The following is an 18,442-nucleotide window of genomic DNA, read 5'->3' as shown; positions in this document are numbered from 1 at the left end:
AAACACGTGAAACACACCTGAACTACAGCACTGCACAATCACAAAGACAGACCTGAACTACAGCACTGCACAATGACAAACACGTGAAACACACACCTGAACTACAGCACTGCACAATCACAAACACGTGAAACACACAGCTGATCTACTGCACTGCACAATCACAAACACAGAGCTGAACTACAGCACTGCACAATCACAAACACGTGAAACACACAGCTGATCTACTGCACTGCACAATCACAAACACAGAGCTGAACTACAGCACTGCACAATCACAAACACGTGAAACACACAGCTGATCTACTGCACTGCACAATCACAAACACAGAGCTGAACTACAGCACTGCACAATCACAAACACGTGAAACACACAGCTGATCTACTGCACTGCACAATCACAAACACAGAGCTGAACTACAGCACTGCACAATCACAAACACGTGAAACACACAGCTGATCTACTGCACTGCACAATCACAAACACAGAGCTGAACTACAGCACTGCACAATCACAAACACGTGAAACACACAGCTGATCTACTGCACTGCACAATCACAAACACAGAGCTGAACTACAGCACTGCACAATCACAAACACGTGAAACACACAGCTGATCTACTGCACTGCACAATCACAAACACAGAGCTGAACTACAGCACTGCACAATCACAAACACGTGAAACACACAGCTGATCTACTGCACTGCACAATCACAAACACAGAGCTGAACTACAGCACTGCACAATCACAAACACGTGAAACACACAGCTGATCTACTGCACTGCACAATCACAAACACAGAGCTGAACTACAGCACTGCACAATCACAAACACGTGAAACACACAGCTGATCTACTGCACTGCACAATCACAAACACAGAGCTGAACTACAGCACTGCACAATCACAAACACGTGAAACACACAGCTGATCTACTGCACTGCACAATCACAAACACAGAGCTGAACTACAGCACTGCACAATCACAAACACGTGAAACACACAGCTGATCTACTGCACTGCACAATCACAAACACAGAGCTGAACTACAGCACTGCACAATCACAAACACGTGAAACACACAGCTGATCTACTGCACTGCACAATCACAAACACAGAGCTGAACTACAGCACTGCACAATCACAAACACGTGAAACACACAGCTGATCTACTGCACTGCACAATCACAAACACAGAGCTGAACTACAGCACTGCACAATCACAAACACGTGAAACACACAGCTGATCTACTGCACTGCACAATCACAAACACAGAGCTGAACTACAGCACTGCACAATCACAAACACGTGAAACACACAGCTGATCTACTGCACTGCACAATCACAAACACAGAGCTGAACTACAGCACTGCACAATCACAAACACGTGAAACACACAGCTGATCTACTGCACTGCACAATCACAAACACAGAGCTGAACTACAGCACTGCACAATCACAAACACGTGAAACACACAGCTGATCTACTGCACTGCACAATCACAAACACAGAGCTGAACTACAGCACTGCACAATCACAAACACGTGAAACACACAGCTGATCTACTGCACTGCACAATCACAAACACAGAGCTGAACTACAGCACTGCACAATCACAAACACGTGAAACACACAGCTGATCTACTGCACTGCACAATCACAAACACAGAGCTGAACTACAGCACTGCACAATCACAAACACGTGAAACACACAGCTGATCTACTGCACTGCACAATCACAAACACAGAGCTGAACTACAGCACTGCACAATCACAAACACGTGAAACACACAGCTGATCTACTGCACTGCACAATCACAAACACAGAGCTGAACTACAGCACTGCACAATCACAAACACGTGAAACACACAGCTGATCTACTGCACTGCACAATCACAAACACAGAGCTGAACTACAGCACTGCACAATCACAAACACGTGAAACACACAGCTGATCTACTGCACTGCACAATCACAAACACAGAGCTGAACTACAGCACTGCACAATCACAAACACGTGAAACACACAGCTGATCTACTGCACTGCACAATCACAAACACAGAGCTGAACTACAGCACTGCACAATCACAAACACGTGAAACACACAGCTGATCTACTGCACTGCACAATCACAAACACAGAGCTGAACTACAGCACTGCACAATCACAAACACGTGAAACACACAGCTGATCTACTGCACTGCACAATCACAAACACAGAGCTGAACTACAGCACTGCACAATCACAAACACGTGAAACACACAGCTGATCTACTGCACTGCACAATCACAAACACAGAGCTGAACTACAGCACTGCACAATCACAAACACGTGAAACACACAGCTGATCTACTGCACTGCACAATCACAAACACAGAGCTGAACTACAGCACTGCACAATCACAAACACGTGAAACACACAGCTGATCTACTGCACTGCACAATCACAAACACAGAGCTGAACTACAGCACTGCACAATCACAAACACGTGAAACACACAGCTGATCTACTGCACTGCACAATCACAAACACAGAGCTGAACTACAGCACTGCACAATCACAAACACGTGAAACACACAGCTGATCTACTGCACTGCACAATCACAAACACAGAGCTGAACTACAGCACTGCACAATCACAAACACGTGAAACACACAGCTGATCTACTGCACTGCACAATCACAAACACAGAGCTGAACTACAGCACTGCACAATCACAAACACGTGAAACACACAGCTGATCTACTGCACTGCACAATCACAAACACAGAGCTGAACTACAGCACTGCACAATCACAAACACGTGAAACACACAGCTGATCTACTGCACTGCACAATCACAAACACAGAGCTGAACTACAGCACTGCACAATCACAAACACGTGAAACACACAGCTGATCTACTGCACTGCACAATCACAAACACAGAGCTGAACTACAGCACTGCACAATCACAAACACGTGAAACACACAGCTGATCTACTGCACTGCACAATCACAAACACAGAGCTGAACTACAGCACTGCACAATCACAAACACGTGAAACACACAGCTGATCTACTGCACTGCACAATCACAAACACAGAGCTGAACTACAGCACTGCACAATCACAAACACGTGAAACACACAGCTGATCTACTGCACCGTGAAACACACACCTGAACTACAGCACTGCACAATCACAAACACGTGAAACACACACCTGAACTACAGCACTGCACAATCACAAACACGTGAAACACACACCTGAACTACAGCACTGCACAATCACAAACAGACACACACATGCTGTCATTCAGCTGACAGAAACAGTCCAAAATGGAGGGTGTTTAAGAGTTACAAAGTTTAAAAGCTGATGCTGATCCCAAACTGTTTCTTCTGCTGTAGAAATATTCCTTGTACGAGTTCAGGAGGGATTATGTCTTCAATATCAGCGCTGAGCTCAACTACAACACAAGCCGCTACAACCGGATGTCAAATAAGCAGGTGAATCAGAGATGAACCAATAATTAGCTGCTGTTATGTTAAGTTAGCTGCAGACAGATCTGAGATCTACAGGTTTATAACCCCATATATAATATCTCAATTTTGAGTAGAAAATATTTCTTCAACTCTGCAGGATGATCCCCACAGATCCCAGGTACCCACCATCTCATTTCTTCAGTAATTCATTCATCATTTACATCTTCAGTGTAAATTTGTACATTTTAAAAGTTATTTTATATTTTATTCATTATTAGTATGAAAATGTTACTAGTCCAGTGGTTGTGATGATTTTCTCAGACTGCAGTGAAGGTGGAGTTTGTCATTCCTCCCAGTCGAATGCTGATTGTCGGCACTTATGCAGTGGGCGGGTTCATCTTCCTCATTATCATATTGTTCCTTCTACTGAAGGTAAGAACCAATCAAGTCACCTTACAGTTGATCTCGTCATTCACCTCTCAAATTCTCAATACAATCTCTGTGTGTTTATGTGTGTGTGTAGTGTGGGTTTTTTACACTAAAGTGCCCTGAAGTGTATGAAAATAGGATGGTGGTTCTCATCAACTTCAGCACTAAAGAAAACTGAAGTCTGAGTCAGTGTTTTGAAGCAGGCCTCAGAGCTGAAGATTCTTTTTTTATGTTAATGATGTTTTGATGGTCCAGATTTATGACAAAGTTTTCTTCAGTTTCAGTGTGTTCAGTATGTTTAGTTTAATGATGTTCAGCGTGTGTTGTAATGGCTTTTCCACTTCTTCTTTCCAGTGATTTTGTAGTTTATTTATAATATCCTAAGTTACATTTTATGGTGGTTTTTTTCTATTAAAAAGTTTTGAATTATTGTAGTTTTTATTCAGTTTACGTCTTGACTAAATCTTTTTTAAGCTTCATCTTTATTTTTCTCAAATCTCAAAGAAAAGTGTTCTGTGAGTAACCTTTATACTGAGTATTGGTGGTCATTTTAAAGGGGTCATATGATGCGATTTCTTGTTTTCCTTTTCTTTAATGTGTTATGTAGCTGTTTGTGCATGCATACGACCTGCAGAGTAACAAAGCTCAAAGTCTCCCACAAAAGGATTTATTCTATCTAAAAGAGAAGGCTGATCCAGACCGGGCTAAAACACCTCATTCAAACACGCCCCCACATGTCTACGACACGATGTGGAAATATTAGCATAATGCCGCCCAAATGTGCTTACAAAGAAAGAAGGCGTGGTTTCAGGAACCGCAGTAGTGTTGATGCAGCATGTCAGGGAGACGCTGTGTTTCAGTGCGAAAGCAAAAGCACTTTATTTGGCCTTCCGGAAGTAGATGCAATTAGGAATCAATGTTAAGATTTGTTTAAAACAAAACAGCACAACCCAAATGTTCGAATCTGTGCAACGCATTTTATGGATGACAGTTTTGTGAACCTAGGAGAGTACAAGGCTGGCTGTGCACAAAGGCTATTTCTAAAAAAAAAGGGTCAATTCCGACTTTGCTATGACAATCTGGCGCTTATTCTAAATCAGCGACTGCAGAGCGGACTGCGCTTGTCAAAGGAGGGGGCTTTGTAGAAAACGAAGCGTTTGAGAGAGGCGGGGCAGGACGGACCTACAATAATGTACAGTATTTGAAAAATAATGTGTTTTTTGAACATTAAAGCATGTCAACATATTCTGTTACACCAAATACACAAAAGAATGATCTTTAAAATAGCATCATATGACCCCTTTAAGACAACAAATAAATAAATAATCATTGTATAAATCTGGGGCTTTTAAAGTCAAAGACAGTGGGCTTCCTTTCAGACACAACATGGTTTTCATACCACTGCAAACCAAACCTGATATCAGTAAAATGTTACCAAACAACTGCTGCAGTAAACGAACTGTAATAAAATAAAAAAGCTAATTATAAGTAAAATGACTAATAAATATAATGGAACAAAGACACAAGTGAAATAGTGTTTAAAGCTTTTCAGGTGACTTTATTCAAGTAAGAAATATTATAGAAATTGAATCAAATATAAAATAAACTGCATAGTCTTCACTGTCACTTTAAGACCTAATGCACTTATCTAATGTTAGCACATCTAATTTTCTCTGAAAAGACTCTGTTTATGTGAATACTCACCAAAACGGGCATTTTGAGATGCAAATGTTTATTTGACCATTCAAGCGCAGTAAGCCACAAGAGAACTTGATTCGGTTCTCAGAAACAGCGTGAACAGAAAGCCGACATATAATAAACTAATTAGTTCCCTTCCGAGGGAAATTCGAACTGCGTCCTCTAGGGGTCGCTATGGGGAACGCCTTCAGTGCAACCGGTGTCTGAAGCATACATCTAAAAATGACAATAACATTGGCCGGCGATAGCCTATGACGTCATTACCTGGCGCGATCACAGTATAAAAGAGCACCGGGCAACAACTTGAGCTGCATTCTATCTGTATTTGATGATTTTGGTAATATTTTAACTTACAAACAATTTATGAATCTCCATAATTTTCCAGTCCCATCAAAGGAATATAATACTTTAATGAAAGCTATCCCAGCAGGATTAACCCAGTTAATTAAAAATCACCTTAAGTTTAGTAAAGGCAATAGTTTTTATCTGGCTTTACGTATGGGTGGTATCGATATCTTAGATCAGAAATGCAATAACAGACATATTCGCAAAATATTTCAAACAAAGAGAAAGATTACTCCAAGAGGGAAATTCTATCGGGGTTCCTTTATAAGAAATATAAATTGGAGAAAGGCCTGGCTTTTGCCAAGTACATTTTGTATATCCAACAAGGTTATATAAACCCTGAACACGCTCCTCAGGTGAGAGTTTGCTGTGCTTCCATCAATCCCAAACATTGTGTTTGTGCTCATATTTAAGACCGAATATAGGGGCTTTTGCACCACAGAGTCCAGGAGTTTAAGGAATGAGCCAGCAGGGTGGTTCCTAGAGAACCAATTTTGGGCCGTTTTCCTGGTTGCATTCGCACCGGCAGCAGGAACTCTGAAGCGGCCAACAGCAACGTCTTTATTTGCGGCATTTATAAACGTCAACAGCTGGTGAGTGGAGGACGCCATGTTCGGAGCTGTTTTTGTTGTGTGTCGTAGGTTTCGTGATAACGGAGATGAAATGTAAACACACAATTTACACGATTGAAAGAGCATGAAAATCTGACTAAATCTCCTATGACAACTTGCAGTGTTACATATCATAGAGGCTGAGAAAATATGCCGTTATCGCTGTTTTCCATGTTCATGGAGTAAATATTTTTTCACTGCTTTTTGAAAATGCCCGGTAGCCGGTGTTTTGTATGCTTTGGCCAATCAGCGTACACTTACATCACTGGTAGTTCCTATAGAGCTGTTTTAGACCCTACTCTGAAGTACAGGGACGTGCACAGACATTTTGAGGGGCAGGGGATCAAGTGTAAAAAAGGGTACTTCTCACATTTATTTTAATTTTTTCATTAATACTGTTTTGATATTTTAAACATAAAACATTGAATACTGATATTTAAAATTATTTTTAAAAAAATGAAAAGATATGTTAAATGTGAAATTAAAACTGTCAGTAGATGGCAGCAAGTCACTATTAATAAGTGAGTTATTGCAACTGAACCGAATCATTTAAACGGTTGATTCATTCAGGAACGAAACATTGTCATGTTGCTCAGAGATGCAAATTGAAATTATATTTGTCGGCGAAATAGACCAAAAACAGTCAATATTGTCTCTAAAATGTAAGTGTCTTAATAGTAAATTCTTGTTTATTGGACTGCTGTATAAAATCAGTATCACATTTGTAATCATGCTGCTTTTTGGTGGAAAAAAACGTCAGTCTTCGCGTGATACTGATTAACTATATGAAATTATATAAATATATAAATCAGTCTGAACTACTTTGAATGTCCGAGTGACAACACATTTAATGCATTTAATCTCACATCATGTTTCACGGTGACTGAGAGGACCAGCAGCACAGGTAACATCAATTAAGTTTCAGAGAGTCCCTCTGTCACATGAAGAATATGGCCTCCATGTCTTACCCCCTCATGTCTCTCAGGATCTCTGGAGAAGAGCCTGAATGTTTCTCTGAATCTGAATGTGGATGTGGTACGAGGAATGAACCGAGGATTCTTCGATCAGAGGAATGTGTCGTCCAGGACTCTGCAGCAGTCCGTCCTGCTGGATTCTGTGTCCTCCTGTTTCAGCTTCTCCATCTTCATGCTGGTACGTGTCGTCTATCACAGCTTCAGCCAATCTCAGAGCTTCAGTCTGATGGTGAACGTTGTGTTTGTTTCAGCGCTGTGTTGCAGAAACAGTGACTCTTCTGAAGATACGAATGAATTTCTCACAAACTGAGATGTTGTCTGGAAACTCTATGGCTGTTCTTGATGTTCACAGCAGGACGGAGGAGTATGTCGAGGTGAGCCGAGCTTCACACATGTCAACTTATACTCTTGTTAGATATAGTGATGGGAGAAACGGAGTTTTCATAGCTCTGAATCATTTGAACCAATTGCTTAAAATGATAATGATTTAGAGCAGTTTCTTTCAGGTTGCAGTGAAGGTGAAGTTTGTCGTTCCACTCAATCAGATAATGTTGATCGTCGGAAGTTCCGTGGGGGGTGGGTTCATCGTGTTCATTATCATATTGGTAGTGCTAGTGAAGGTAAGAACCAATCAGCAATCACCTTACACATGATGTCATCATTCACCTGTCACATTCTCAATCCAATCTGTATGTGCTTGTGTGTGTGTGTGTGTGTGTGTAGCATGGGTTTTTTAAACGGATGCGCCCTCAAGACTTCTTCCAAGCGGATGAAAATGTGACCTTGGTAAAGAAAATGTCGGCAGAGAGCTAGAGAATGGAGGGATGTAAAATGGAGTGAAAATATTATTTATTTAAAACTTATAATACTTCTCTTCAGCTGTCTTTTTCTTTAATTTCAAAGAAGTAACCTTTATTGTGCTAGGTGTGGGCGATATACCGGTACACACAAAATTTGTCAGCAGGTACAAATTGCAGGATTATTGTCTTTGTCACAGTTACACTCACGTGACATTGCATTGCTGTGCTGTCATGAAGGTCTGTCATTTGCATGTGTTTTTAAGCCTTTACAGTTTAAACATTCAAGCAACTTCAACCCATTCAAGCACAAAAAGATGTAAAAAAGCAATTAAGTTCGGTCCTTGTGCACTGTTCTGATAGGTGCTTTTCTGTGTGCGCACATGCCACCAACTTTCATAGCACCTGAGGACTGAATTGAGCTCTTTTTGTGGCTAATTGCACTTAAACTGTCAAATACATGCAAAATATGTCATAGCAGTGAGAATTCACATAAACACAGTCAGTTATGTCTTAAGTGAACGTAAAAACGGATGTGTGTAAATATATATATTCCGTTCATTAGGTCTTAAAGTGACCTATACCTGTATACAGTATACCTGCTGTTGTCTGTGCCCTTAATGTTAATAAAACAACAAAAGACAAAGAGAAAATCACTCACTGAACTTGACTGAATAATTTTTGTGGCTTTAATAACAGTGATTCTGTATTTAATTCATACAGTGAATAGTGAACAGTGAAGCTCTGCCCTAGTTGTATGATCATGTGTTCTGGAGGTTCAGCATGTTTTAGCATATTTAGTTAGTGATATGCAGCATGTGTAGCTGGTTCTCGTCTTGTTTTTAGTGACTTAACCTTATTTATAGTAACCCAGTTTTATGATATTCATTCTATTAACTTGATTAAACATTACTTATTTTTTAATCATCATCTGTCTTTTTATATAACCTTCATACTGAATATTGGCAGTAAATTTAATAAGAGAAATTAGTAATTAATTAATGAGTAATTAATGAGTAAATAAATTATGTAATTGAATGAGATATTGCTGAGTGTGTTTATTGTTAGACTGATTTTTATGGCACTATCACAAGACATACATGAAAAATTAACAAAACGCTTTATATTTATTCAAGCTAATTACATATCCTCACTAAACATCTCAATATTACAATGACAAAAACACACGGACGAAACACAACATCTTAAGTTAATTAACAGAGAATATGAAACACAAAATGTACAAATATAAATAAAACTGAAGATAGAGAAGCATTACGTATTTAATCCTAATGGCGTCTTCTACAGATCATTTACAGATGTGATTATAGTTCATTTCAGTCGCCTTCAGAATGATCTCGTTTAACGGTAGGCCTTATTGGTCGTATGACCCTTACGACCGATTAGCCGTTCGCAACCGCCGTGTCGTCGTCATCGCAGTTCTCCGATTCCGTCTTCACTCTGAGCAGTGACGTCGCTGTCGCAGATGCTGCGGTCGCCTCGGATCGAGTCTCCTCGGCCGCTTGGCACGGCGACTCGTGCACGCGCATGTGTTTGGCCAGGTGGTCGGCGCGCAGGAAGACCCGTGGGCACGAGCTGCAGCCGAAGCGCTTGGCGCCGGTGTGCGTCTGCAGGTGGCGCTGCAGCTCGTCCGAGCGCGTGAAGCGCTTGCCGCAGAATAGCCAGTTGCAGACAAAGGGCCGGTCGCCACTGTGCCAGCGCAGGTGCGCTTTGAGGTGCGACGTCTTCACGTAGGCTTTCCCGCAGCCGGGGATGTGGCAGTTGTGCAGGTGCTTGCGTTTATCACTGGCGTTTCCCAAAGACTCTGTGCTCAGGCAGTTGGGACAGCGGCAGGAGGCCTGGCCGGGAGCGCGACTGCCGGCGCGACGCTGTGATTTGGGTCGAGCGGAAGCACCTGCGGCATCCTGCTGCTCCTCCAAGGAGTACGACGAGGAGGCCTGCGCCAGCGGCAGCAGATCCTGTATCAGCGGCTCCATCTTAAACCCCTCGGGCGGGTAGTGCAGGCCGGAGTGGGTGGAGCACATCTGCGGCTCAGGTGTGTAGGAGCTCATGGAGCCGCCCTGAGCTAACCCCGCCCCCAGCCCCACCCCCTGCAGGTCCATCCAGCCTGCAGCTGCTCCGGCGTGCATGTCCCACCAGCCAGACATGCTCACCTCCTCCTGCGGCGGCCCCGCACGCAACCAGGGGTCATACGGGTGGGCCATGATGAGTGTGTGTGTGTGTGTGTGTGAGAGAGAGACTGTATCACCACATGACTGTGAATGGGAATCTGAAATCACTTCCTGAACCTGTGGAAACAAAAAACACACACAGACGGATCAGTTTGAAGGATTCCTGCTTTCATTGCTATTTTTCATGCGAATCTTTAGTTATTAGTTTCAGGTATAAGCTGTGCATGGCATAATAATTGCATGAGGTCACCAAAAAACGTAACTGAATTCAGCTGAATTTACCTTATTTTGGACATAAGAGCAGGTGCAGCAGTTTTTAACTTCAATGTTTTAAGGCTTCTGGTGTCATTCGCTTCCAGTAGCCAAACAAAAACAGTCAGTCATGCTGCTTGATACTGCAAACTGTGTTATCATATTATTTTAGTTTATTATCATAATCATAAACACAAAACTATTTGAAAACTTTTATTTTTTTATACAATCACCTAATTGTCAAGTCATGTATTGACAAAAGAAATCAAACAAAAAAATGTTTTAAACTATAAACAATTTTTTATTAATACTACTTAGCATTAAATAAAATACATTTATTTATAATCAACATTTTTTCTCACCTTATCTTGAACTAAAGTTTTCACTGAACTTGTTGTAGTGCATTATAGGATTGTCTTCTTTGCAAAGGAGATGTGTGACACTGCCTTTTAGAAAAAATCTAAAAAAAAAGGCATAGTTTTTCTTCTGTCTGTTATACAGATCTTGTTAACTCATTTTACTGCAGGCAACTTTTACTGTCTTAAAGTTGCATTTTCTCATATTTGTGTCTTTATATTTTATATATTATTCCTTTTTAGATTCTCAAATACGTGCAGATTTCAGGCTTTCGTGTCTATAGTTTGGGACCGGCTGTTCCCACTTCATTTTTGCAACTGAAGTGTTGATCACCGAAAGAAGAGCGCAGCGTCATTGTCTAGCTTTTGGAGCACTCTTCAGGACGGACTAGAAAAGCAGCGTCAGTGGTGCTGATGAACTGAGCTGCGGTTTGACTGTCAGCGTCTCTAAAGCCGCATCAACGCACAAACCTTAATACACATTTGACGTCACTGGAGGGATTTGGTGTGGCCATTAGTAAATGACCCTACAACAAAATCTAGCGTTGAAATGAACGATCACCATCAGTCTCCTGCTCGGATCCGAAGCGTTCTGCTCCAGTCACAAACACAAACTGTCATCCATGTTGTTGAATGTAATGTCTGCAGCAAACACACATTCACAGAGTACAGTTACTCTGAGAATCTCATCCTGATTGAGTCTGGTATGCCAGCTAATGTTCACATGAGCTACATTTCCATCCACCCAAATAATGCTCGTAATCAAACGCCTTCATGCAAACGCCTCCATCGATCCGAATGAAATCTCCATTGGGAAGTCTGTAAATGACCTGAAGGTGGGAAGTATACCTGAAATAATCCAATCAAAACTTAAAAACTAAACATGTGAACAAAAATATCTAATCAGCTGGATTCAAAAATCTGCACCCAGAACTGTTTAGAATTAGATCTGTGTACATACACACATTTGTAAGATATAAAGCGTATCTTTATTTACGTCTTATGAACTGGTCAGTGGAGGCGACTGAATATTCACTAAATATCCACACACAAAAAAGCTCTGTTGACGTCAGTTCTACGTTTAGAGATGTCATCAAGGCAAAACGATAAATAAACTCAAAATCAAATTGAATCAGAAACTGAATTTATTAGAAAATTAGTGCATGTAAACATACCTATTCTGAATGGACTGGAGAGGACGAGATTTCAGCGGAAAGTGTCGGCGGGTGAGACTCACCGACCTCAATTAAGTTGTTTTGAGTCGACTAGTTAGACGCCACCTTAATGCATCCGTGATCTCAAAAAACACACACCCCAGCACTAACCACACACACACACACACACACGGTTTCACTCTATTAGTGAGCACGTCTCACAGATGCAGTGATATCAATCCCAGTCTCTTCCACACTAAACCTGCTGGAGTCAGATAGAAACGCTCTTCAGATGCCCTCGCGAATCACTTCTGCTTTACCACATTTGTGAGGACATTTGAAAACATTTGGACCTAGCAAACATCTCTCACACACACACACACACACACACACACACTCTTGCTGATAACAGCTTCTCGCTCCCTCACACGTGGATGCACTAGCCCTGACACACACACACACACACACACACACACACTCATAAACACACAGGAAACTTGTCCAAACTTGACAGACACATCCGAATTTCAGAAATGCTTCCAAAGAGATGTGTCAGATAATATATGCAGTACAGTATGTGTATATAGTGTGTGTGTGTGTGTGTGTGTTTGTTTAGATATCATTTTTGGGACAAAACTATATCCAAGAGTGACTTAAACTTGACATGACTCCTTCAAAGATATAAACTGTCAATTTAATTCAATATCAATATGCAAAATTCAGAATATTTTTTTCAGTTTATGGTGTTTAGCCTGGTGTCATTATTATAGACTTTACATACATCAATTTAAGACTGTGATATGTGTTCAGTGTGTGTGTTTGTGTGTGTGTTTGTGTTTATATGAACAGGAAGGCTCAGGATTGCAGCTGTAACGATCTGTTGACAGCTGGAGTGTGTGTGTGTGTGTGTGTGTGTGTGATCCGAATTTCAGAAATGCTTCCAAAGAGATGTGTCAGATAATATATGCAGTACAGTATGTGTATATAGTGTGTGTGTGTGTGTGTGTGTTTGTTTAGATATCATTTTTGGGACAAAACTATATCCAAGAGTGACTTAAACTTGACATGACTCCTTCAAAGATATAAACTGTCAATTTAATTCAATATCAATATGCAAAATTCAGAATATTTTTTTCAGTTTATGGTGTTTAGCCTGGTGTCATTATTATAGACTTTACATACATCAATTTAAGACTGTGATATGTGTTCAGTGTGTGTGTTTGTGTGTGTGTTTGTGTTTATATGAACAGGAAGGCTCAGGATTGCAGCTGTAACGATCTGTTGACAGCTGGAGTGTGTGTGTGTGTGTGTGTGTGTGTGTGTGTGTGATTTGTGATGAAAACAGGTTTAACTGTCTGCCAGAACTTCTCTGAAAACAGACAAACACATGCAGTCTGGCACAAATCCACAACCTCCCAAAATTACACACACACTCACTCTCTCTCTCTCTCTCTCTCTTGTCTCACAGACGCAATGGTTTTTATACTAAGATAATATCGACTAACTGTACTGAATGTAACACTCACACAAACCTGCTGATGGCAGGAGATTTGAAGCAGAGTGTGATTTTATCTGTTTCTGAGAGAAAACTGAGAAGAGCTCTTTAAATGTTCTTACAAGATGCTTTTTTAACATTTGTGAGGACATTTCTGACTAGAGACATTTCAGGTCTCTCGAGTGTGGCCACATCTGTACACACACACACACACACACACACAGAGAGAGAGTTCAGCATGTGAATATCTGACGTCATCAGCACTAACATCATATCAGCTCATGATGAACTCGCGCATCAGCCGTCAACCCGAGAGATTTATCGAGAGATTTACTGTTTAATTCTCATCACATCAAGAGAAATTACAAAAAAGACTTGAATCTTGAATTGAAATCAATGCTTCAGTTGACACACTCTCACACATAAACACTATTATAACAACAATCAAGCAGCATAATAATGAAATGAGTGATGAGAGAGAGTTTTACCTGCTCAGCGTCTCCTGATGAATGTGACGCCAGTCTGAAAGCAGCACGAGTTTATGACAGTGCGAGCCCCACCTCACACACACACACACACACACAGTTCATTCATACACACTTTCATTTATGCAGCCCTGTCCCTGCCACACACAGACACACACTCACTCACTCACACACACTCACTCACTCACACAAACACACACTCTCTCACACACACACACAATAACACACACACACACACACACACACACACACAGACAGACAGACAGACAGTCAGAGCGGCTGCTCGCATGTGTCTCAACATGTCAGAGCAAGACCTCAAACTACCTGAAGGACAGACAGGAAATCAAAAAGACTACCTTTTCAATAATCTTGCCTATAAAAGGAAGATTTGATATTGGTCTGTAATTGCTCAAAATGTTGTTATCAAGATTGCACTTTTTCAGAAGGGATTTAAGAACTGCAGTTTTCAGGGAGTCTGGAAACATCAATTTCTTCAAAAATAGACATAGTATCTTCTTTTTGATATTGCGGTCGAATCTGTCTGACCTCTGCATAACTTGAGGATGTGCATAACTTGAGAAACACACACAGTAAACATGTACAAACTTGATAGAGGCGTTCAAATTTCAGATATTACAATAGAAAGAGAATGGTCAGATATTACGTGTATGTGTGTTTAGCTATAAATTGTGGATAAATAGTGAATAGGGTAATAAATGTTACTAATAGACATCAATTAACTACCCAGTTAATTTATTAGATTTTGTCATTTAACAGATGCTTTTACCCAAAGCGACTTACAAGTGACATTACACATTACATTAGGAATTGCAAAAATGTTTTGTATTACGTTTCTGAAATGTTATGTTTAAATATGCAAATGAGGCACTAATTAATCAAATAAACGCTGAATTGCATACATTTTCAGACCATAAATATGAACATTAGGAAAAGTCAGGTTGAAAATTCTAGTTTGATTTTGTTGGCATATTTCAAGTTGTATATCAAGTTTTTCCAGAGGGGATTTTGGATTTCTCTTTTCATCACTCCGTAAATCAGAGTTATACTAACAACAGACAGAAACAAATATTTTCACTATGTTTTTAGGAGTAACGCTGTATAATCAGTGTGACTGAAATATGAACAGACCTTCAGAATAACGAGAGGAATAAAACTAAAGTTTGGTGTTTGTAAGATAAAAAAAATTGTTAAAGATATTGATTGGAATTGAAATCTACAAATGCAAATAGATAGAATTCAATAAAATAAACACTTAAACGTGTATTTTGGATGTTTTCTTTCTAGAAGATAAAAAACACCAACACCAAAAAAAAAACACTAACCCAAAATCTCAAAATTGACCAATGCATGAAAAAATGATTTTGAAAGAGTCTTTCTTTAAATCTGCCGCTCTCAAACATACAAACCGTCCATTATAGAGCTGGTGTTAGTCTGGCTCATTATAATGGACTTGATGAAGACTATGAAGTGTGTTCATTTCACTGAAGACGACTGCACTGAAATCTCAGTGAAGCTCAGACGGGGTTCGGTTACTGCAGCTGAAGCGAGCGCAGAAGGCTAATTTCAGAGATTTTCTGTTTGTGTTGGCTGAAGGGAACTTCCGCCTCCTAAGATCATATTTACACGCTGCAGCAGCTACCCAATAACAGATTTCCAGCAGAGTGTTTATCATTGGAAATCCAGGAAATCCTACGGGCCGACAAGATACTCAGACGAGCCTCCCCCTCTACAGTGCCGTGTGTTTAGTGTTCAGAGAACCAGCCTTTGATAGTCAAGCACACCTGTATTTTCAGCTAGAGACTTCCTCCCTGCACACGCCCCTCTGCTTTGATTGTTAAACAGCCCTGGCGCCAACACACACACACACATTAAACAACTCTTCATTTCTAGGTGACCAGCTTTCCAGTTTCCCACAGACTCACAGATGTGTGTCTCTCTCACACTCACACACAAACACAGACACAGAGAGAGAGACATGACACGGATTGTGTGCAGATGTGTGTGTATCTATATCATGTTTGTTTAGTGATGTAAAGCTTTACTGTAAGCTTGAAGACAATAAAGCTCCTTAAATCTTGAGACAGACAGAGGAAGGCCAGCAGTGGGACACGATCACCGGGAAACTTTTCACACAGTTATAACACATTTGAGTGAAGGGTTCATTTTCCATTTGAATTTAACAGTTTGATTTCATTTGATTCTAGATATGTGTAAACTTAATTACAGCTGTATGTGTAATTATCAGGTTCAGCAATTTGTGTGGATGTTACTTACAGCATGAATGTACAGAATGCGAAAGGGTTCCACTTTATATTAGGTGTCTTTAACCACTAAATCTATAGGATGTACTTTGCTAATAGATTTCATAATCAATCAATCAATTAATTAATTTTAAAAATTGTAAAGAAATGACAAGTAACACTGAATTAAACTTTACATTTTGAAGGAGAAAGAATGAATTAGTACAGTTTGTTTATTTACTGATTTGTGTAAAACATACTCCAATAATCTTTTTATCAAAAAAAAAAAAATTAAAAAAAAAAACATTTTTACAGTGTATATAAAATGGGTCCTGCAAAAGTGCTCTTTAACATCATTTTGACAGTGAGTTTCACTGCCAGATATAATTTTTGATATTTTTTACTAGTGGGTGCAGGACACTAAAGTCCATTTATGTAAGTGAGGATAACAAAATAAAGTAAACTGTAACATATTATACACCAAAATTCTTCATACAGTGGACTACAAGTAAAATTGATAAACATTCGGGACCAAAAATTTGATTTGACACTTTGACCTGATCATGTTTTGTTACATACCTTTCTATGTAACAAATTAGATGTTCTAAGATGGCGCCGCAGATGGCAACCATGGTTTGTCGCTCCTTGGTACTTGTAATTTTTTTGTTTGTTTGTCCTGTCTTAAGCAACTTTTTCACGATCAGCTTTACTAGAAGCGAACTCCTGGACATCAGAAATAGCACACCAAATAACTTTCTGCCACCATTTGAGCATTCAGAAGTTTTACTGGACATTTTAGTCAGAGGAGCTGTGTTCCTATACAAGCGCTCCAGGCGACGCAAGCGAGGAAAGCGCGCCGGCACACCTGTGAAACTCCGACAGCTTGGTTTTAGGATGCCGCTGCCGAGCATTCATCTGGCGAATCTCCACTTCCTAGCAAATAAATCAGATGAACTACGACTCCTCACCCGCACAAACAAGGACTTTTTAAACTCGAACTTACTGATTGGAGTGTTTTTGAGGCTGCAGCTACTGATCTGGATGAGCTTACTGACACCGTGACATCCTACATCAGTTTCTGTGAGGACATGTGTGTTCCCACCAGGACTTATTTAACATTTAACAACGACAAACCTTAGTTCAGTGCAAAACTCAAACAGCTTCGCCAGGCCAAAGAGAACGCCTACAGGAGTGGGGACAAAGCCTTGTACAAACAGGCCAGATACACACTAAATAGGGAGATAAGAGTGGCAAAGTTAAACTACTCTGAAAAGCTCTCAAGTAATGACTCTACATCAGTGTGGAATGGCCTGAAAGCCATCACCAGCTACAAGACCCCATCACACCCTCCCCCTCCCTCCCCCCTACTGTTTCTCAGCCTGTACTCAAGATCTGTGAAGACGATGTACGCAAAGTCTTCAGAAAGCAGACTAACATCTGTGGTCATGAAGTCATTTGAGAGACTGGTGTTGGCCTACTTGAAGGACATTACTGGACCCTTGCTGGACCCCCTGCAGTTTTGCTTACCGAGCAAACAGGTCTGTGGATGATGCAGTCAATATGGGACTGCTCTACATCCTCCAACATCTGGACAAACCAGGGACTTATGCTAGGATCTTGTTTGTGGACTTTAGCTCTGCCTTCAACACCATCATCCCAAAACTCCTCCAGACCAAACTAACCCAGCTCTCTGTTCCTAGCTCTATCTGACAGTGGATCACCAGCTTTCTCACAGACAGGCAGCAGCTAGTGAGGCTGGGAAAACTCACATCCAACACCCGCACCATCAACACTGGAGCTCCTTCGGGCTGCGTTCTCTCCCCACTGCTCTTCTCCCTCTACACAAATGACTGCACCTCTAAAGACCCCTCTGTCAAACTCCTGAAGTTTGCAGATGACACTACAGTCATCGGTCTCAT

At 40.7% G+C, this 18,442-nt stretch overlaps 1 protein-coding gene and 1 pseudogene across 2 annotated transcripts; one reads left to right on the top strand and one right to left on the bottom strand.

Annotated features, from left to right (window-relative positions):
* The window catches only part of LOC107739935 (integrin alpha-M-like), a 52,222-nt pseudogene extending 47,929 nt beyond the window's left edge, over nt 1-4,293 (top strand).
* Nucleotides 4,294-9,519: 5,226 nt separating this feature from the next.
* LOC107739936 (transcription factor Sp6-like) lies at nt 9,520-14,302 on the bottom strand. 2 transcript variants are annotated; one of them, XM_016552184.1, is made up of 2 exons: nt 14,266-14,302; nt 9,520-10,637 (listed from the first exon to the last, which is right to left on the bottom strand). In XM_016552184.1, the coding sequence occupies exon 2, from the start codon at nt 10,551-10,553 to the stop codon at nt 9,732-9,734; it is 822 nt and encodes a 273-aa protein (XP_016407670.1). In that variant the 5' UTR covers nt 10,554-10,637; nt 14,266-14,302; the 3' UTR covers nt 9,520-9,731. The 2 variants fall into 2 exon arrangements, with proteins under 2 accessions (XP_016407670.1, XP_016407672.1); XM_016552186.1 differs by lacking the exon at nt 14,266-14,302 and adding an exon at nt 12,304-12,379.
* Nucleotides 14,303-18,442: the final 4,140 nt, after the last annotated feature.

Source organism: Sinocyclocheilus rhinocerous, unplaced genomic scaffold (assembly GCF_001515625.1).
Source record: "Sinocyclocheilus rhinocerous isolate Xijiao unplaced genomic scaffold, SAMN03320098_v1.1 scaffold3452, whole genome shotgun sequence".
NCBI lineage: Eukaryota > Metazoa > Chordata > Actinopteri > Cypriniformes > Cyprinidae > Sinocyclocheilus > Sinocyclocheilus rhinocerous.
Note: the sequence above shows the minus strand (reverse complement) of the source record. Positions and strands in the feature narration are given on the sequence as shown.

Coding starts and splice junctions, on each gene's coding strand:
- LOC107739936 (XM_016552184.1), bottom strand. CDS start 10,553: ATGGCCCACCCGTATGACCCCTGGTTGCGTGCGGGGCCGCCGCAGGAG.